The sequence below is a fragment of the Saimiri boliviensis genome, chromosome 21 (genome assembly GCF_048565385.1).
Source record: "Saimiri boliviensis isolate mSaiBol1 chromosome 21, mSaiBol1.pri, whole genome shotgun sequence".
Classification (NCBI taxonomy): domain Eukaryota; kingdom Metazoa; phylum Chordata; class Mammalia; order Primates; family Cebidae; genus Saimiri; species Saimiri boliviensis.
Genome location: NC_133469.1, coordinates 26,516,014 through 26,534,510, shown reverse-complemented (window position 1 = coordinate 26,534,510; position 18,497 = coordinate 26,516,014). Strand labels below are relative to the sequence as shown.

General features: G+C 52.6%; 1 protein-coding gene across 1 annotated transcript in view; it reads right to left on the bottom strand.

Moving 5' to 3' along the window:
- The window catches only part of BCR (BCR activator of RhoGEF and GTPase), a 136,624-nt gene that overhangs the window by 52,159 nt on the left and 65,968 nt on the right, over nucleotides 1-18,497 (bottom strand). The window contains exons 2-4 of the mRNA XM_003938577.4: nucleotides 9,200-9,381; nucleotides 1,484-1,588; nucleotides 1,013-1,198 (exon numbers count right to left, since the gene is read on the bottom strand). Coding sequence (XP_003938626.3) covers nucleotides 1,013-1,198; nucleotides 1,484-1,588; nucleotides 9,200-9,381 — 473 coding nt within the window. The remainder of the gene's footprint in view (nucleotides 1-1,012; nucleotides 1,199-1,483; nucleotides 1,589-9,199; nucleotides 9,382-18,497) is intronic.

Sequence of the window (18,497 nt, the reverse complement as noted above, 5' to 3'; positions counted from 1 at the left end):
ATATGGTGACCTTCCAGGAGTTGGGAACCACCAGTTTGCCTAAGAAGTGAAACAGCCAAGACTGGAAACAAAGGAGGTCAAAACTCCTGTGCTGATTAGCAGTGGAATCGTGCCTGTGAATAGCTACTGCACTCCAGCCTGGACAACACAGTGAGTCCCCGTCTCTTTTTAAAAGTACCTACATAAGGCTGGGCATAGTGGCTCACATCTGTAATCCCAGCATTTTGAGAGGCTGAGGCGGGCAGATCACAAGGTCAGGAATTTGAGACCAGCCTCGCCAACATGGTGAAACCCCATCTCTACTAAAAATACAAAAATTAGTTGGGTGTGTTGGCACTCGCCTGTAATCCCAGCTACTCAGGAGGCTGAGGCAGGAGAATTGCTTGAACCCAGGAGGTGGAGATTGCAGTGAGCTGAGATCGCGCCACTACAGTCTAGCCCGGGCAACAGAGGGAGATTTCGTCTCAAAAAACAAACAAACAAACAAACAAAACCTATATAAATAATTTTTTTTTTTTTTTTTTTTTTTTTTGAGATGGAGTTTCGCTCTTGGTACCCAGGCTGGAGTGCAATGGCGCCATCTCGGCTCACTGCAACCTCCGCCTCCTGGGTTCAGGCAATTCTCCTGCCTCAGCCTCCTGAGTAGCTGGGATCACAGGCACGCGCCACCATGCCCAGCTAATGTTTTGTATTTTTAGTAGAGACGGGGTTTCACCATGTTGACCAGGATGGTCTCAATCTCTTGACCTCGTGATCCACCCGCCTCAGCCTCCCAAAGTGCTGGGATTACAGGCTTGAGCCACCGATAATTTTTTTTTTAAAAGGCTGGGCAAGGTGGCTCACACCTGTAATCTCAGCACTTTGGAAGGCTGAGGTGGGTGGATCACTTGAGGCTGGGAGTTTGAGACCAGCCTGGCCAACACAGCAAAATCCTCTCTAGTACAAATACGAAAAATTAGCTGGGCGTGGTGGTACACGCCTGTAGTGCCAGCACGGGCTCTGGGTCACTCACCAGCTTCTGGAAGAGGTCGCCCACCCGCTGCTGGTGGCTCCACTGCTGCACGCGGGGGAAGAGCCCATCATAGAACTCCTTGTGGATCTCGTAGAGCTCAGGCACTTTGAAGAAGATGGTCTCGATCTGCTGACTCGTCAGCACTGGCTGAGAGGTGGTGGCAGCAGCTTTCAAAGGCTTCATGGGCTGGAAGAGGGCACAGGTGAGAGGGGCTGCCATCTGTCAGGTGCACGGCATGACAGTGGACAGTCATGGTTACTTGACATATGCACTTTTATTTTTAAATCACATAACAAATACAATTTTAAAACCAGCTTTGTTTGGCAACTCAGTCTTCCACTGGTATCCACTCTAGGGACAGTGAGCTGCACCCAGGCTCTGACAGCTGACCTGGGACTTATGGGCAAGAGGCTCCCCAACTCTGTCACCCTGCCCCGCCCCACCCTGCTCAGCTTCCTACACCCTCCTCACCAGCAGCAGTGCCTCCAGGTGGCTCAGGTAGGTCTCCTCGCTGGCCAGAATTCCAGACAGGACCCATTTTCTCATCTCCAAGCCCTTTTCCAAGTCCAGCTCACTCTGCAGGAGAAACAGACAGAAGTCAGACTGGAAGGGTGATGCTGGCATCAGGGCCTTCTGAGAGAGGAGGGCCAGCTTGTTGACCTCTGGACAAACCCCTGCCCCCATGAAGGCTCCACATGGAATTCAAGGGAGGCAGGGGACCCTCAACACATGCTCAGCCACACGGTTGTGGTCACAGAGAGTCCCAGGGGCAGTACCTAGAGCCACCTTTAGCCTTGCCAGACCACAAAACACAAAGTTTGGTGCAGAGCAGGCTGGGCCAGGCCTCTCTCCATGCCTTCTACATGCAACCCAGGAGCAGCTGCCTGACACGGTCAAGGAAGGAGGAGGAGAATCTGACCCGAGGGGGCGACAGAGCGCATGGCATGGCCACCCAGCTCCTGCTGCAGCCAAGCTCCCCTCCCCACTGCTCACATGGGGCCCCCTCACCTGGATTCTCTGACTGCTACTGCCACATGACCCTTTGACTGACGGGGCCTAGGCGTACCTCCCTCCCAACCATGGGGACTGTTAATACCTACTCCAGAAGAACCCCGTCCCTTGGGCTCGAGGCCTATGTCCCCTGACCCTGCTTTTTAGACCCTGACATCATTGGCAGGGACCCTCTTACATGTGGGCTATGACAAAGTATCCTTCCCATCAGCGTCCCTGCTGAAAGTTCAGGGATTCTCTACTGTTTTTGTCTCCAAAAGATGGAGCTGACACATTGTTGGACCAACGTTGATACAGGGGACAGAACCCATGGCCCCGGGAGGCTGCCTTCTGTGCTATGATAATGTCTCTCCCCGCCCCCAAATTCATGTTGAAGCCTTAACCCCCAGGTACCTTAGAATGTTACTGTATTTGAAGGCAGGGCTTTAAGGAGGTGATTAAGCTAAAACAAAGCCAAAAGGTTCCATATGTCAGGCTCTTTTTTTTGAGACGAGGTCTCGCTCTGTCGCTCAGGCTGGAGTGCTGTGGCACAGTCACAGCTTACTGCAGCCTCCAGGGCCCAGGCTGAAGCAATCCTCGCACCTAATCCTCCCAAGCAGCTGGAACCACAGGCACCCCACCCCCTACCTCACCATGCTCTACTAACTTAAAAAAAATCTTTTTGTGGGGAGGCATGGTGGCTCATGCCTGTAATCCCAGCAATTTGGGAGGCCAAGGCGGGCAGATCACCTGAGGTCAGGAGTTCGAGACCACCAGCTTGGCCAACATAGTAAAACCCCATCTCTACCAAAAATACAAAAATTAGCCAGGAGTGGTGGCAGGTGACTAATTCCAGCTACTGGGGAGGCAGACACAGGAGTATCGCCTGAACCCAGGAGGTAGAGGTTGCAGTGAGGCGAGATCATGCCACTGCACTCCAGCCTGAGCAACAAGAGTGAAACTGCATCTTTAAAAAAAAAAAAAAAAAAAAAAAAGCCGTGTTGCCCAGGCTGGTCTTGAACTCCTGAGCTCAAATGATCCTTCCACCATGGCCTCCCTGAATGCTGAGATTATAGGCATGAGCCACAGGACCCCACCAGGACTGGGGTGCTTACAAAAGAAGAGATCAGGACACAGACTCAAATGGAGGCAACATCACGTGAAGACACACAGAGAAGACAAGCTTGGGAGAGGGGCCTGAGAAGAAACCAACCCTGCCAACCCCTTGACCTTGAACTTCAGGCCTCCAGAGCTATGAGAAAATAAACTCCCCAGTCTGTGATGTTTACTTACAACAGCCCTAGCAAAGGCATGACACCAAAGATGATGACGCCAAAGGCCACACAAACTGCCGCCTGACTTCCTGGCCACTCCCACCTGCTCCCTGGCTACCGGCAATGTTGGAGGCTGGCCATGCCCATGGCAGCACCTCAGTGCTCCACTGGGCTGAGGCTGTGCTCCCTCTGCCTGCCTGTGCCCACCAGCTCCGCCAGCAGTCAGAGAGAAGTGCCAGATAGTGAGTGTGTGTGTGTGCATGCGCACGTGCAGGGGTGGGGTGGGGTCTGTGTCTGTGACAGCTCCACCTACCTCTCCACTGGTTGCTGGGCTCATGGGTGTGGAACTGGGGTGGTGGTCCCTGATCACTCATTTTCCCACTTTGGGAGAAAATCACTGGCTGCGGGCAGGCTCCTCTTCAGCCCCACTGACATCCTGGAGGGACTCTGTCAGGGACTAGGGGGCGTCCTGTGCCTTGTAAAATTCAGTGCAGCATCCCTGGCATCCACCTGCCATATGTGAGTAACACCCTCTCCCCTAAGCTGTGGTAGCCACAAATGTCTCCAGACGCTGCCACGTATGCCCTGGGAGCAGAATCACCACCAGTGAAAACTGACAGTTTGAGGAAGGATCTGACTGAGGCCAGCTCAGGACTCATGGTATCTGTAGAATTTGGATTTGGAATCAGGGTCCCAGCACAGTGCCTGCCTACACCCAACCCTGCTGCCCTATTTCCCTGGCCCGCTAGGAGGGAGCCAAGTTATGGTATAGACAGCAGGTTCAACAGGAAAGGCCTAGGGCCTGGGCTGCCCCATGGTCTCAGGCAAAAGTCTTCCTGCCCTGAGCCTCCACTGGCTGGGGAGGGAACTCTACCCTGTGCCCCACTTGAGTCTCTGGGGCTTAGACCAAAGCCTCACCTGCCCACTGGGACCATCTAAAAAGCCTTCCTGGGCCACCATTTTATCCTGGGAATCTCCTAAGTGTGTGCAGACCTGTGAGAATGTGTGCATGAACTGTGAGCCTGCCCAGGTGCCTGTGTGTATGTATGCATATTTATGCATTTATACACACACGCATATGTGTGGAGGAGACAGCCATCAAGATCTGGGATGAGAGTAGCTCCATGAAAAGGACAAGCATGTCCCAGTCATACCTGTCCCCCCAGGGCAGGGCAGGCAATGACTCCATGGGCGGGAGCTTCCAGGCCATGGCTGTGCCTGAGCTAGGAACTTCCTTGCCTGACATGGTGCCCAGAACACCTAGGCGCTCAATTAAAATTCATCTACTCAATCAATGAGCGGATCTCAAAGACCTGGCTGGGTCCCAGTTTTGGCAGCGTTTTTATGAGGGCTCCTTCAGGGTCTCCACATGAGAGTGTGCCAGTTGAGCCTGCCTCAGTGCCCTGAAATGCTACCGAAATGTAGCAAGTCTGCTGCCCATGGTGCACGTACACATAGGGTGGGGTGGCCTATGACACCCCCCTCTCTGCCCGTCGTGAATGGTGGAGTCGGCGAAAGCAGCCCCCGGCTGCCTGTACAGGTGTCTCCCACTATGTGCAGACGCTGCTCTCTGCCCTGCAAGAGGGGAAGAGGTGAAGGGAATGGCAGGCCCCTCGGGCAGCACAACCCACCCACCCAGCCTGCCAGCCCTGTTCATGTTCTGAGGACAATCTTGCTACTTTGAGTACCAGGGGGCCTGCAGGGCCCAGGGAGGCTGCCAGGGCAGCAGGGCCCATGACGGCCCCACCCAGTGTGAGATGCTGGTGGGTGGGAGCACTGTGTCTCCTTCTGTCCACATGGTTTGGAGAGCCAGGAGGGAAAAACAGCGCAGGCAGGAAGGCACACGGTCCAGCTCTCCCTCCCTGTTCTGAAGGGTGGGGCCTCTCAGGGAACATCTGGCCCAGGGCACGGACTGGGTGGGGTGGAGACAAGACACAGGATGAGGGCACTTCTCCTCAGACTAAGAATCTTCTAGAGTCTTCTAGAGTCTAGTGCCGGTGGCATCAGATAGGAATGGCTCAGAAACCAGCCAAGTCCATGGAGAGAAAACAAGAGAGCAAAGGGCAGGGCCAGGCCTGGGGCTATTTATAAGTCAGGGCTGTGCACGTGCCAGTTATGGGAAAGGACGTGAATGCAGGGAGGGCCGTGCAGCCAGGCAAGGAGGCCAGGGCGGGGAGGAAGCCGGAGGTAAAGGGAAGCTGGAAAAAGAAGTCAGTGACATGGAAGGAAGGCCCTCCTACCACGACTCTCTCCAGGCGGGTGCAAACACAAAACCTGAGGCTAAATAAAAGGCAACAAAGAACCCACAAAACCAATCGGGCTTGTGACAACCAAGCAGGAAAACCCAACAGAGAACAAGGTGAACAAAACTGTTGTCAGCTGGCTGCCAGGCCCACACAAGGGCGGGAGCTGGAACTGAGTTTCAGAACAGGGCAGAGAGCAAAGAGGCCCGTTCTAACCCTCATCCCGGTCCCCCTAATCTCGGGGAGCCCAGTGATGATCAGGGTGCAGAACCCTGACTGAGGGCCAGGCTGCGCCAGGCTGAGAGTGTGCAGCCAGCATAGCTGCTGGAGAAAGGACTCTTCTGCTCTGGGTAAGGGCAGGTTTTCATTAGCAACAGGCTGGACATTGCCCTGCAGCCCAGCCCAGGGAGCACCCCAAAAACCTGGTCCTCATGGCACAGAGAGGACGAGGGGCTGACCTCCGTGCGGGGTTCTGGGGCTGCAGGTTGTCGCAATAGGCCAGCCTATGTGAATCCTTCCCACAGCACCCTGGGCAAGGGAGTGTCTGGCCTCTGTCCGACCTCTGCCTAAACTATGAATGAGTATTCACAGAGAAGACCCATGCCACAGGAGTCCATTAAGACCCCCGAACTGCCAGAGAGTTCCTTGAGGGTTTCCCGATGGCCCCATGGCCCAGAAGACTCAAGATCAGCATCTCGGACCAAATGTGGGGTGGGTGGGGACATGCAGGAGGAGAGAGATGAGCAGGCTGATGCCCATGCCCCACCAGCTGGTCAGGATCAGGGTGCCTCTGGCCTCAAGATCACCATGCTCCCGACAAGGTGCGGTGGCTCACACCTGTAATCCCAACACTTTGGGAGGCCGAGGCGGGTGGATCACCTGAGGTCGGGAGTTCGGGACCAGCCTGACCAACATGGAGAAACCCCATCTCTCTTAAAAATACAAAATTAGCCGGGTGTGGTGGTGCATGCCTGTAATCGCAGCTATTCAGTAGGCTGAGGCAGGAGAATCACTTGAATCCAGGAGGCAGAGGTTGCGGTGAGCCGAAATCACACCACTGCATTCCAACCTGGGCAACAAGAGCAGAACTCCGTCTCGAAAAAAGAAAAAAAGAGCACCATTCTCCCTGGGGGAAGTGGGGTGTCCTAGGAAGCGGCAGCCATGTCTTCAAACCAAAGATAAAAAATGAAGGATGACATGTGCGTGGCTTGTTGCACGGCTGGCAGGGAAACCAGGAAGTCAAGGCTATGCTTGTCTCCAGGGCAGTGAAGGGCACCTGTCCTGGGGCCCCAACCACTGGGAGGAGCACCCGAAGGTTTCTGGAAAGGAGGTACACACAGTTCTCTTCCAATCCAATCCCCTCCTCTTCGTACCGGCTCTGGGCCAGGGGGTGTGCTTGGGACTGGAAACTCTGACCTGGCAGGCACAGACAAGCAACCTCCTGCAGGATGTGCACTGTGAAAACCGCCTACAACTGCTGCGAGCGCAGAAGCAGGGAGCAGGAGCCGGGGGACCAGGATGCATCGTGGCTTCACAGAAGAGGAGCCCCGCACTGAAAGTTGAGGGTTATACTCCAAGTCAGAGCCGGGTGTGGGTGGGAGGCCCCCACCCCCAGACAGGAACCAGGGGCACCAAGTGGGCAGATCAGCTTCCTTTCAGGGCCAGGAGGCGAACCAAGGACTGGCTAGGTGAAGACAGCCCTCAAGGATGATGGAAAGAAATAGCCTTTCTCAAGTTCAGCACTTAGTCTAACTGAACTTGGTGCTTCTCTGTACCAAACCATGCTCACGAAGCAGCAAAAGAGGAGAGGCACCAAGAAAGACAAGACAGCTGAGGGAGGGAAAGTGTGTCCACTGAAGAATCAGAAAGGCTTCAAACCCTAGAGCTCTGCGGCCCAAGCAAGTTACTTCACCTCTTTGAACCTTGGCCCCCTGGTTGGTAAAAAGCTGACATTTGACGTGGGGTAGGAAGAGCTGCCTAACTCAGCAGCCTATGTGTGCTGCATGGAGCAGGTACGTTACCCACTGGCTTCCTCTCCCATCCTCTCGGTTCAGAACGAGAAGCCTCCCCAGCACCAAGGCCTTCAGAAATCACAAAAGCATATACATAATAAGCTGCAGTCCTGGGCCTGCAGCTAATGCATCAGCCCCAGAGAAAGGCAGCTCAGTGAGAAGATACACTTCTGGAGCTTCCTGACAGAAATGGGGTAAAGCCCATTCCTCTCTTGCTCTTTTTATTATTATTTTTTCTTTTCATTCTTTTTATTATTATTATTATTATTATTATTATTTTTTTTTTTTTTTTTGAGACGGAGTTTCGCTCTTGTTACCCAGGCTGGAGTGCAATGGCACGATCTCGGCTCACCGCAACCTCCGCCTCCTGGGTTCAGGCAATTCTCCTGCCTCAGCCTCCTGAGTAGCTGGGATTACAGGCACACGCCACCATGCCCAGCTAATTTTTTGTATTTTTAGTAGAGACGGGGTTTCACCATGTTGACCAGGATGGTCTCGATCTCTTGACCTCGTGATCCACCCGCCTCAGCCTCCCAAAGTGCTGGGATTACAGGCTTGAGCCACCGCGCCCGGCTTTATTATTATTATTTTTTAAAGATGAGGTCTTGCTTTGTTGCCCAGGCTGGAGTGCAGCAGGCAGATCACAGCTCACTGCAGTCTCAAACTCCGGGACTCAAGCAACCTTCCCACCTCAGCTTCCTGAGTAGCTTGGATTACAGGTGTGAGCCACTGTGCCAGGCTATGCTGTTATCGGGGTGGAAACCATCTAGAAATAAGCTAAGCAGACTGGGAAAGGTATCTGTCATCAGGGACCAAAAAGACAAAAAGAAGCAACTGCCCCGGGCAGCGATTTTCTCAGCCCAAGAAGGAAGGAACCCAAGAGGTCAAGTGGCGGGACACGCACCAGTGACAAGGGGTGTGCATCTGGGCCCAGAGCACGGCTGAAGCAGCCCCGAGCTGTGGGACCAGCGAGAGGAGTCAGGCCTCCATGCAGGGCCGAGCTGGCGCAGCACCACCCAGCCTGCAGCCACCCCAGGCTATGTTCTCACAGGGGTTGGGGTCAGGTCCACTGCTTTCTCAGTGGGCACAGCAGAGCATCTCCAGAATGTGCCACTGTTCTCTAGCCGTGCAACCTTGGGGAATCTACCACAGGACTTCAGTTCCACATTTGTAAAGTGAAAGTGACAGCAAGGCCAAGAATTATTAATGAGGGTCAAGTGAAAACTCACAGGAAAGGCTCTGGTCACATGGATGGAGCCATCCTCAGCACATGCTTTAGTAAAATGGAGCAAGAGAACTTCATGAAACAAAGGGACCCGAGCCCAGACACCACCCAGCAGCATTGCCGGGGCCACCATGCGGGTCTTGCTTCTTTCATGCAGGTGGCCTCTTGTGCTGACATCCTCAGCCTCAAGACCACGTGCTGCCTCCTCCTCCATGTGCCATCCTCTTCCTCCTTCAAAGCATCCCCTGATCTCCCGGCTCAACACATCTGGCAAGCTGTCTGTGTACCACATGTAGAGATGAGGGAGGAGTTTTTCAAGACCCACTCGGCTTCCAAAACATTGGCTGTGCCACCACCTACCTGCTAGGTACCCCTGAGCACGGGGCTGCGCTTCAGGGAGCCTCACCCGGCCCTCCTGCCACACATGCGCCGTGGGGACTCACCGCTTTAGTGGACTCCAGGGCTCCCGAGACCAGCGCATCTCGGCTGTCCCTGCCCTTGCTGCTAAGGTGAGGCGATGAGGAGGGTGAGTCATCGATGTAGGGCAGCCCGTCTTGGTGCCGGCGCTGCTCCTCTGCCCGGTCTGCAGCGCAGCCATATCCAGGTGGTGTTCCGAACGAGCCATCTGTGTGTGCAAAGAAGCATCCTGTGTTAGAGACAGAGAAGGGAGCAGCCATACCCAACCTGTCCCAGTACGTACCCAGCTGACACCATCTCTGTGCCCGACAAGCATCTCACAAGGACCTCGGGTATGCTGATGTCACCTTCACAACGGACTGATCAAAGACCACAAGGGCGACGGGAGATGAACATGGGCTCACTCCTCAGACAATACAAGGGGCTTTCTGAGACATGTCTGCCCCCTGGCAGGGGTTGTGACATAAGAACTACGTATTTGATCTTTGCATACCGCACTCCCTACTTTCCTGGCACACAGTTCCTGAAAACCTTGGAATCTCCAAAGTAATAAATGTCTTTATGTATGCTAATGAATGACAGGTGGCTGGGGCTCCTGGGCAGCCTCAGGAAGGGGGCTGGTTGCCAGAAGAAACAACCACATGATTAGACAGTTGACACCCCCAATTCTCTGCGGAAGACTCACAGCTGCAGGTTGATCACCAATGGTCAGTGACATAATTAATCATGCCTACACAATGAAGGCTGTCCAAAAGGACACGGTTGGGGGAGCTTCTGGGGCTGAAAATGTGGCAGTGCCCAGAGACGGCATGGAAGCTCTGCGCCCCTTCCCACAGACCTTGCTCTATGTACCTCTTCTGTCTGGCTGTTCCCAAGTTGTGTCTTTTTATTAAAAAACAGTCATATAGTAAGTTATTTTCCTGAATTCTGTGAGCCATTCCAGCAAGGAATCAAACTCAAAAAGGGGGATGCTAGACCCTCCAATTTACTCCAGACCACCTGGACTTGCTACTGACACGTGAAGTTGGGGCAGTCTTCCGGAGCTGAGCCCTTAACTGTGGGATCCGATGCTAACTTCAGGTAGACAGTGTCAGAACTGAGTTGAAATTGTAGGACACCCACCTGGTGTCTGCAGAGAACTACTTGGTGTGGGAAAAAGTCCCCACATTTGGTCACATGAGTGTTCTGTGTTGAGCTTGTGTACAGAAAAAACAGTTTGTTTTCTCCTGTACAGGCGGGTTGGGCTGCTACAGAAAGGGGGACCCCTGGCCTGGCACAGTGGCTCATGCCTATAAACCCAGCACTTTGGGAGACCAAGGTGGGTGCATCACTTGAGGTCAGGAGTTCACAGCCTGACCAACATGGTAAAACCCCATCTCTACTAAAAATACAAAAAATCAGCCAGGCGTGGTGGCAGGTGCCTGTAGTAATCCCAGCTACTTGGGAGACTGAGGCAGGAGAATCACTTGAACCCGGGAGGTGGAGGCTGCAATGAACCCAGATCGCTCCACTGCACTCCACCCTAGGTGACAGAGCACGACTCTTTCTCCAAAAAAAAAAAAAAAAAAAAAGAAAGAAAGAAAGAAAAGAAAGATAGAAAAAGAAAAGGGGACCCAAAATGCTACCATCTGGCTGCCAGGAACAGTCTTTGGGCATCTGCCTATGGGGTCCGACAGGGTGAGGAGCACAGGCTGGCTGGGGTGCAACTCCTGGCCACCATGAGCAGCGAGTCCTATCATGCTCTTCCCATCCCAACCAGGGAATTGGGGCTACAGGCTCCCCTAACCCCCACTCCAGCCCACCTTCTGGCTGAGGCATAGCCCACCTCCCAGATGGTCTGTCAAAATCCCAGATCACCTTTACCCCAATGTGAGTACCCCCAGGAGGGCAGAATGGCTTATCCTACAAGAGGCTCCCGGCCTGTTGGAACTAACGTTACACAGAGTAACTCATTCCTCCCAGAGGCACCTAGAGACAATCACTCCCTTCCTCCCAGGCCGAATGACAAAGCCCGATACACATTTCCAAGGCCTTAGCCCTCTGGAGCTCCCTGATGGCCTGTTTTAAGTCTGAATTTTCTAAGCCAGTGGACTCCTCACAACCAATGTCAACCCGCAAGGATCTAGCTCGATCCGTGGCACATGTGAGGATCCCTTCTCTACTCCTTCCAAAGGGGGCTTTTGAGACCCATGGGACTTCTGAGACCTCATCCTGATGCGGTGATGTCACTCTCAACAAGAGTCACCTGTAGGCAGCCCTGCCCAAAGGTGACCAGCAGAGGTGACCTTGGTGTTCATTCACGAGTTTACAACTGACAAACACACCCAGGCCGGGTGGGCACAGGGCGGTACTCAGGCATTCTGAGCGGCTGACCCAGCAATCCTGAAGTGGGGACTGTTGTTGGTCCTTCCCACTTGGATGGTGGGGCCGGGGTCGGGGGCCCCGTGTGTCTGGAGTGATCTGCCACTGGCTGTGGGTGCAGGCGGCCGAAGGCCCAGCTTCCCTGTGTGCCTCTGTCTCTCCCTCTCGCAGGTTCTCCACTTCCTGTCCCACAGGACTCAGCGCCCTCTAACAGGTGTCCCCAGCTGTGGCTCGACATTGGCAACACCTTGTGGGGCTCTGAAAACAATTTCGCCAGGATCCACACAGACCTGCCAAGTCTGAAGCTGTAGGGGTTTCCTGGGGGAATCTACCTGGCAGCCAGGGCTGAGACCCGCTGAGCAACCCCAACCCGGCGTCCAGCACTGTGCCAGCTGCTGACCTGCAGCACTGTCTCAGGTGACTGCACACAGCTACTGGCTGCAAAGGCAAGGCCGGGTTCTGCCTCTGTGCGTGTCCAAAGGAGAATTCCAGGAAGAGGGGAGTTCTGGGTTGAGCACAGCAGTCAAAGCGGGAAGACTCCAAGAGCCTGGAGCACCCACCGAGTCCCTCAACAAGCTGTATGGAGGAGTATGGTCTCCTTAATCCACGGGACATCGAATGAGCTCCGGGTATCAAGATTACTATGTTGATTGTCAATGCTCAGTTTCTTTGGCCTTTGGGTGGGGGAAGTGAGCTGTGGTGTAATCCCTCAGAAGCCAGGCTCTGACCCTCCCCATTGTCACCTCTCTGTATCAGTCCAGGTCACTGAAGCCATCCACGCCTCACCTTTCTTGACTTCATTAATTAATTTAACAGAGACGTTGATTCACTATGGTGCCTAGGCTGGTCTCCAACTCCTGGACTCAAGCAATCTTCCTGCCTCGGCTTCCTTCTTTTAAAATCAGGCATGTGAACCAGACAATCGATAAAGACCTTTAGCTCTAAAATGCTACTGTCGCTATTAGATGAAGGCCCTGCCATCCCCCTGGCCTCCAACAACTTCCTCACCCGAGTCCCCCACTCTATGGCCCCTCTAGACTTGGCTTTTTTTTTTTTTTCTTAATGTTGGTTCTTACGAAATCTGACAGACTTGGCTTTTACATTAGCTCAGAATTGTCAGCATCTACTAAATGTTCTAGCAGGGGTGTACAAGTGTCCAAGGGAGACAATACACTCATGGGTTCTTCATTTGTTTTACGTTGGGCCAGTAAAGCCCCTTCCTGATTCCCCTTTTCTGCTTATCACTAGAGAAAGAAACTAAAACCAGCCTTCAGCTGAGAAAGCCTCAAACAAAACAAACAACAACAAAATAAGGCGGGTTAGACAAGCTTTTAACCCAGGGTTTTGCTGTTTATCTAAAGATGATCTTAAGACACCAACACATTCTTCTTCACCTAGTGCAGCACCTTTTATCTGAGCTCTTTCCACGCCCATGACTACACTGACTCCCATGCAAGGTCAAGTCAACCTAGCAAGAACTTCAGGGTCAGACTCAGGGACCCAGGGCTCGCTCCAAAGGAACTGTTTGACTCCAGAATCACATTTGCGAAGCCACATGTTGGCTTAGCAATGTCCACGCTAAAACCTGGTGCAAGAATCAAGGGCCCAGTGAGGTTTTACCTGCCCATGTCCAGTGAGACCAGGTCTCTCGACCAGACTCTGCTGGGAAATTAGGACACTCCAGACAGCTAAAACCCCAGCCGTTTCCCCATCTGCAGAGATCTCAAATCAATGTCTGGGTGGCTGATGCTTTTAAGTCTGGATTCCAGATGGCCTGCTCATCCCTGCCACTTTTCATATGAGGGCTTCAGCCCCTGTTTCAGCCAACCCAGAGCCCTACAATCCAGACTTGCTGGCCCTGATTCTGCTGACTCTTCCAGTCTGCTCCAAGGCAAATGATGGGATGGGGAGGACAGCCCCTCAATTTCCTCATCCCCCCATTCTAACCACCACATAGGAACCTGCTTTGTTATTTTATTTTCATAAACATAGGAACTACCCACCTGTTATTTTCAGAGACATGGTCTCGCTGTCACCCAGGCTGAAGTGCAGTGCAGTGATCATATCTCATTGCAGCCTCAAAACTCTTGAGCTCAAAGGATCCTTCCAAGTAGCTGGGACTACAGGCGTATGCCACTGTGTCCCGCTAATTTAAAACTTTGTGCAGAGACTGGGCCTTGCTATGTTGCCCAAGTTGGTCTCAACCTCCTGAGCACCACCACGCCCAGTTAATTAAAAAAAAAATTTTTTTTTTGAGACAAAGTCTTGTTATGTTCCCCAAGCTGATCTTAAACTCTGGCCTCAAGCAATCCTCCTGTCTCAGCCTCCCAAAGTGCTAGGATTATAGGCCTGAGCCACCATGCCCAGCCAAGGCCCTTTCCTCTTGAGGATAAAGTGTATTATTTGGCATTTTAAAAGCCACCATCTCCCAAGAGCCACAACCATTTGGGAGGCCTGGCTCCTTGCCCCCGTACCAGGAATACCCAGTGGAAAAACCTCTCTGAGCCTCCTCACCCTTGGCAGGATGGTGGAATTGGTGGTCTCATCAGCCCCATCCTTCCTGCAAAGCTCTATCCAAAGCAGAACCCAAACACTAGAAGGTAGAAGGTGGGGGCTGGGAATCTGGCTGCTGCTCACCTGAACCAGGAACCAGACTAGGAGTGGGGTTGGGGAGAGGAAGGCCAGTGCTGGCCCAGAGCACTGCAAACAGCCCAGGGTTGGTGTGGAAGAGGAGGGCCTAGTGAAATCTGAAACCGTCTCCTCTCCAGGCAGTTTGCTTAACAACCCAACCCCCGAACTCCGCAAATCTACTCTTTCATGAAAGACAAAAGGGCAGCCAGAAAATAAAAATAATATAACGAGAAGAATAGTGCCTGGGGAGGTCCCAGTCAGCCCAGGTCCAAGTAGGTACTGAGGTCATATCTGCTCGACTACATTGGTTCAAAAAAAACTGTTGAAAATTAAACAGAATTACCATATGATCCAGCAATTCTACTCCCAGTTATATACACAAAAGAACTGATTTCTTTTTTTTTTTGAGACGGAGTCTGGCTCTGTCTCTAGGCCTCCTGGATTCGAACAATTCTCCTGCCTCAGCCTCTAAGTAGCTGGGACCACAGGTGTGCACCACCACAACCAGCTAATTTTCGTACTTTTAGTAGAGATGGGGTTTCACCATGTTGGCCAGAATAACCTCAATCTCTTGACCTCGTGATCCACCCACCTTGGCCTCCCAAAGTGCTGGGATTACAAGCGTGAGCCACCGTGCCCGGCTTTCTTTCTTTCTTTCTTTATTTTTGAGATGGAGTCTCACTCTGTCGCCTGCACACTGCTGGAGTGCAGTGCCAGGATCTCGCTCACTGCAACCTCCGCCTCCCGGGTGCAAGTGATTCTCCTGCCTCAGCCTCCTGAGTAGCTGTGATAACAAGTGTGCACCACCACCCCCAGCTAACTTTCGTATTTTAAGTATAGACAGGGTTTTACCATGTTGCCCAGGGTGGTCTTGAACTTCTGACCTTAAGTGATATACCAGCCTTAGCCTTCCAAAGTGCTGGGATTACAGGCATGAGCCACGGTGCCCAGCCTCTAAAAGAACTGAAAGCAGGGACTTGAAGAGATATTTGCAAACTCATGTTCATCACAAGCCGGAAGGAAGTGGTAGAAAGAACCCAATGTCCATTGACAGAGGAATGGATAAGCACAATGTAACATATACATGCAACAGAGTATCATTCAGCCTTCAAAAGGAAGGACATTTTGACACATGAAATCTCATGGATAAACCTTGACGTTCTGCTTAGTGGAATAAGCCAGACACAAAAGGACAAATATCATTATGATTCCACCCGTATGAGGTACCTAGAGCAGTCGAATTCATAGAGGCAGAAGGCAGAACGGTGGGCTCCCAGGAAACGCATACGGAACTGAGCTCAGAACACCACCATGTGATGCCCGGGTGCAGCCAAGCAGGGGAGGCTCTCCCAGACCAGACATGCTCAGAGAGGCCTCAGATCCTCCTTCAGTGGCATGGCTGCCACCAGAGGTTGGGATTCCAGGAGCTCAGCCCCTGCCCCACCCTTTGCCAATGTGCCCAAGGGTGAGATTGGAGCAAGCCCTCAGCGGATCAGAGGTCATGCTCTGGACCCTCCCTACCCCGAACACTGGGAGCAGCTGTAAAGGGGCCTCTGATCAACATGGACGGGGGTCAGGAGAACAAAGGGGCCCTGCAAGGAATTGGGTGGAGGAGGCAGGAACTCCACGGCACAGAGAGATCATCAGCAGAGTGGTCTCCATCCTTGTTTTCACTGGCAGCCAAAGACTTGGCAGTATTTATTTACAAAGGTAAACGCAAATGAAACATCCGTGGCTCAGCCAGCTGTGGTGGAGAGGTTTTCACAAAGGCAGGCATCGAGCCCCACCCTGTTACGGCTGCAACTGCCCTCCTCTTGGCCTCTCATCTTCTTCCAGGTCCCAAGTAAGCCGCAGCAGCATGGTGCGGGGACTGCTACAAACAGCAGCTCACGTCCTTTGGAGACACTGCCAGGCAGGCACTGTCCTCCAGGAGAGGTTTCGAAAAGGTTCAGGTCTCAGTGAAGGGTGCAGAGTCCACAGTCAGAGCTGCCTCTGTACCCCATGCTCATCCACAGCCTGACACCTTCTTCCTACGGCCATGAGCCCACCAAGAGCAGACTCCACCCTCGAGAAGGGCCATGGATCTTGAGGGCTCCGACGCTGGCTCTTGCAGCAAAACCTCAGGTAAGGTCAGGGAATACCCGCAGTGCTTCAGGGAATTAAGTTCCTCTAACAGCAAAAAAGACCCAAATCTTTAAAGTAGCAGGCAAAAAATAACCTGCCACCCTTTACGGGGCACTTCCTCTAGGTCACACATGGTGCTGAAAACCACGTATCATCTCCTGGAATATGCACCTGAGTGGGCATGAACTTTCAGATTGCTATTTGTCAGACAGGAAAAACCGAGTTTCAGGCAGAGCTTGACTGTGCCCGGGTGCACCTATGTGACCTGCCTACTGGGTCAACTTTCAAACACATTCCAAAGAGAAGGCATTTCTAAGATGAGCACCGATAACCTTACGACCTAGCAACTCCCCTCCTAGGTGTATAATCAAAAGAACTGAAAACTGGTGTTCAAACAAAAACTTGTACCAGAATGTTCACAGAAGCATTATCCACAAGGGGAAGAAACACCCCAAATGTTCACCAGATGGATTAAAAAAAAGAAAAAAATTGGTAGATCCATTAAATGGAATAGCAAAGCTCACCATAGCCTCAACTCCTGGGCTCATGTGTTCACCTGCTTCAGTCCCCTAAGTAACAGCACTACAGGTGTGTGCCATTACGCCCAGCTAAAATAATTTTTATTTTTTTGGTAGAGACAGGCGTCTCACTATGTTGTCCAGACAGACTGATCTTGAACTCCTGGCCTCAAGTGGTCCTCCCACCTAAACCTCCCAAAGTGCTGGGATTGCAGGTGTGAGCCACTGCACCCGGCTCTGCCTTTAAAGGGAAGGAAATTCTGTTACATGCTACAACACGATGAACCTTGAAAACATGATGCTAAGTGAAGTATGGCAGTCACAAAGTGTCACATGTTGTATGACTCCACTGATATTAAATGTCCAGAATATGGTAAAATACCATAAAAACAGAAGGTAGATCAGTGACTGCTTAATGGGCCATGGGATTTCCTTCTGGGGTGACAAAAAAAAAATGTTTTGGAACTAAACAGAGATGTTGGTTGCACAACACTGTGAATGCACTAAAAGCCACTGAATTGCTCATTTTAAAATGATTCATTTTATCTCATTTTTTTTTTTTTAATGGACCCGTTTTCCTCTCTTAAGCAGGGAACCCAGAACATAATTCCGCTGTTTCCCAAGGGCTCACTATCCTTTCGGATGGACGTCAGTACAGCCCGGCCATAACCCCAGGCCACCCACAGGCAGTGAGTGCTTTCAGAGACACGTGGCTGGTTCTGGTGGTTTTTCTACTTTCTCCTCCTCTGCCAGGCTGGCAGCTGCCCCTTCTTGCATCCACACCAAGTGGCTCAAAATTCTTTATAAATGAGACGTCCCCCATCCAGTTAGCCACTGCACCCTGGCTAAAGGACTCCCCCAGAGCCCTTGGTTCTGTGGTGGACGGGTGCACAGGGAGCACCCTGGGATCCCATGGCCTCCCAGCCCTCATGCTGTACCCCAACAATGACATCACCAGGCCACCACGCAAGAACAGAAAGCCTCAACTGCCCAGATAGAGGTCAGGGTCATGAATCAGCATGTCACAAAGAAAGCCACCAGGCTAGCCAAGGCCCCCACCCCATAGGATGGAAAAGGTCAGTCGAGAAGGGCCTGAGCCTGCCCCGCTCCCTGATGCCTTGGCTCCGGAGGCAACCCTAGACACCGAGAACGAGAAACAGGTATTTACACCTCTGAGCTTTCTTGGAGGAGAAAGTCCAACCCGTACAACCAGCCCTGATGGCTCTGCCCGCTTGAAGGCTGAGCTGGTTGGAGACTGAATCACCAGAAGGTCAACTTTGCTGGAAATTTTTTGGGGGCACTAAAGACAGCTGTTTTCCTCCACAAACGGAGGGTGCCTTGGTATGGGCAGGTAAGAACCCCGCCTCCTCTCCATCAGCATCTAGAACACTGTTAAAGGACCCTCCCCAGTCTCCAAGGACCCACCTGTGCCTAACACTCCCAGTCATTTCAGGAGGCAAAAATAATTTGATGCTCCAGGCTTCAGGTTCGGGCTGGCTGGTGCAGGCACAGCGCAGACAGAGGCTGAAACCCCAGCTGGCACCGGAGTACATGCAGGAGGGAGGCAGACAGACCCAGGCAGGACAGCAGGGCCTCTCCCTGAGGAAATGACCACAGAGCCAGGACCTACTGAGAGAGGGGGAGGCAGACACTGGCTCCCCTGGGGAACACCACGGTGAGAAGCCCACTG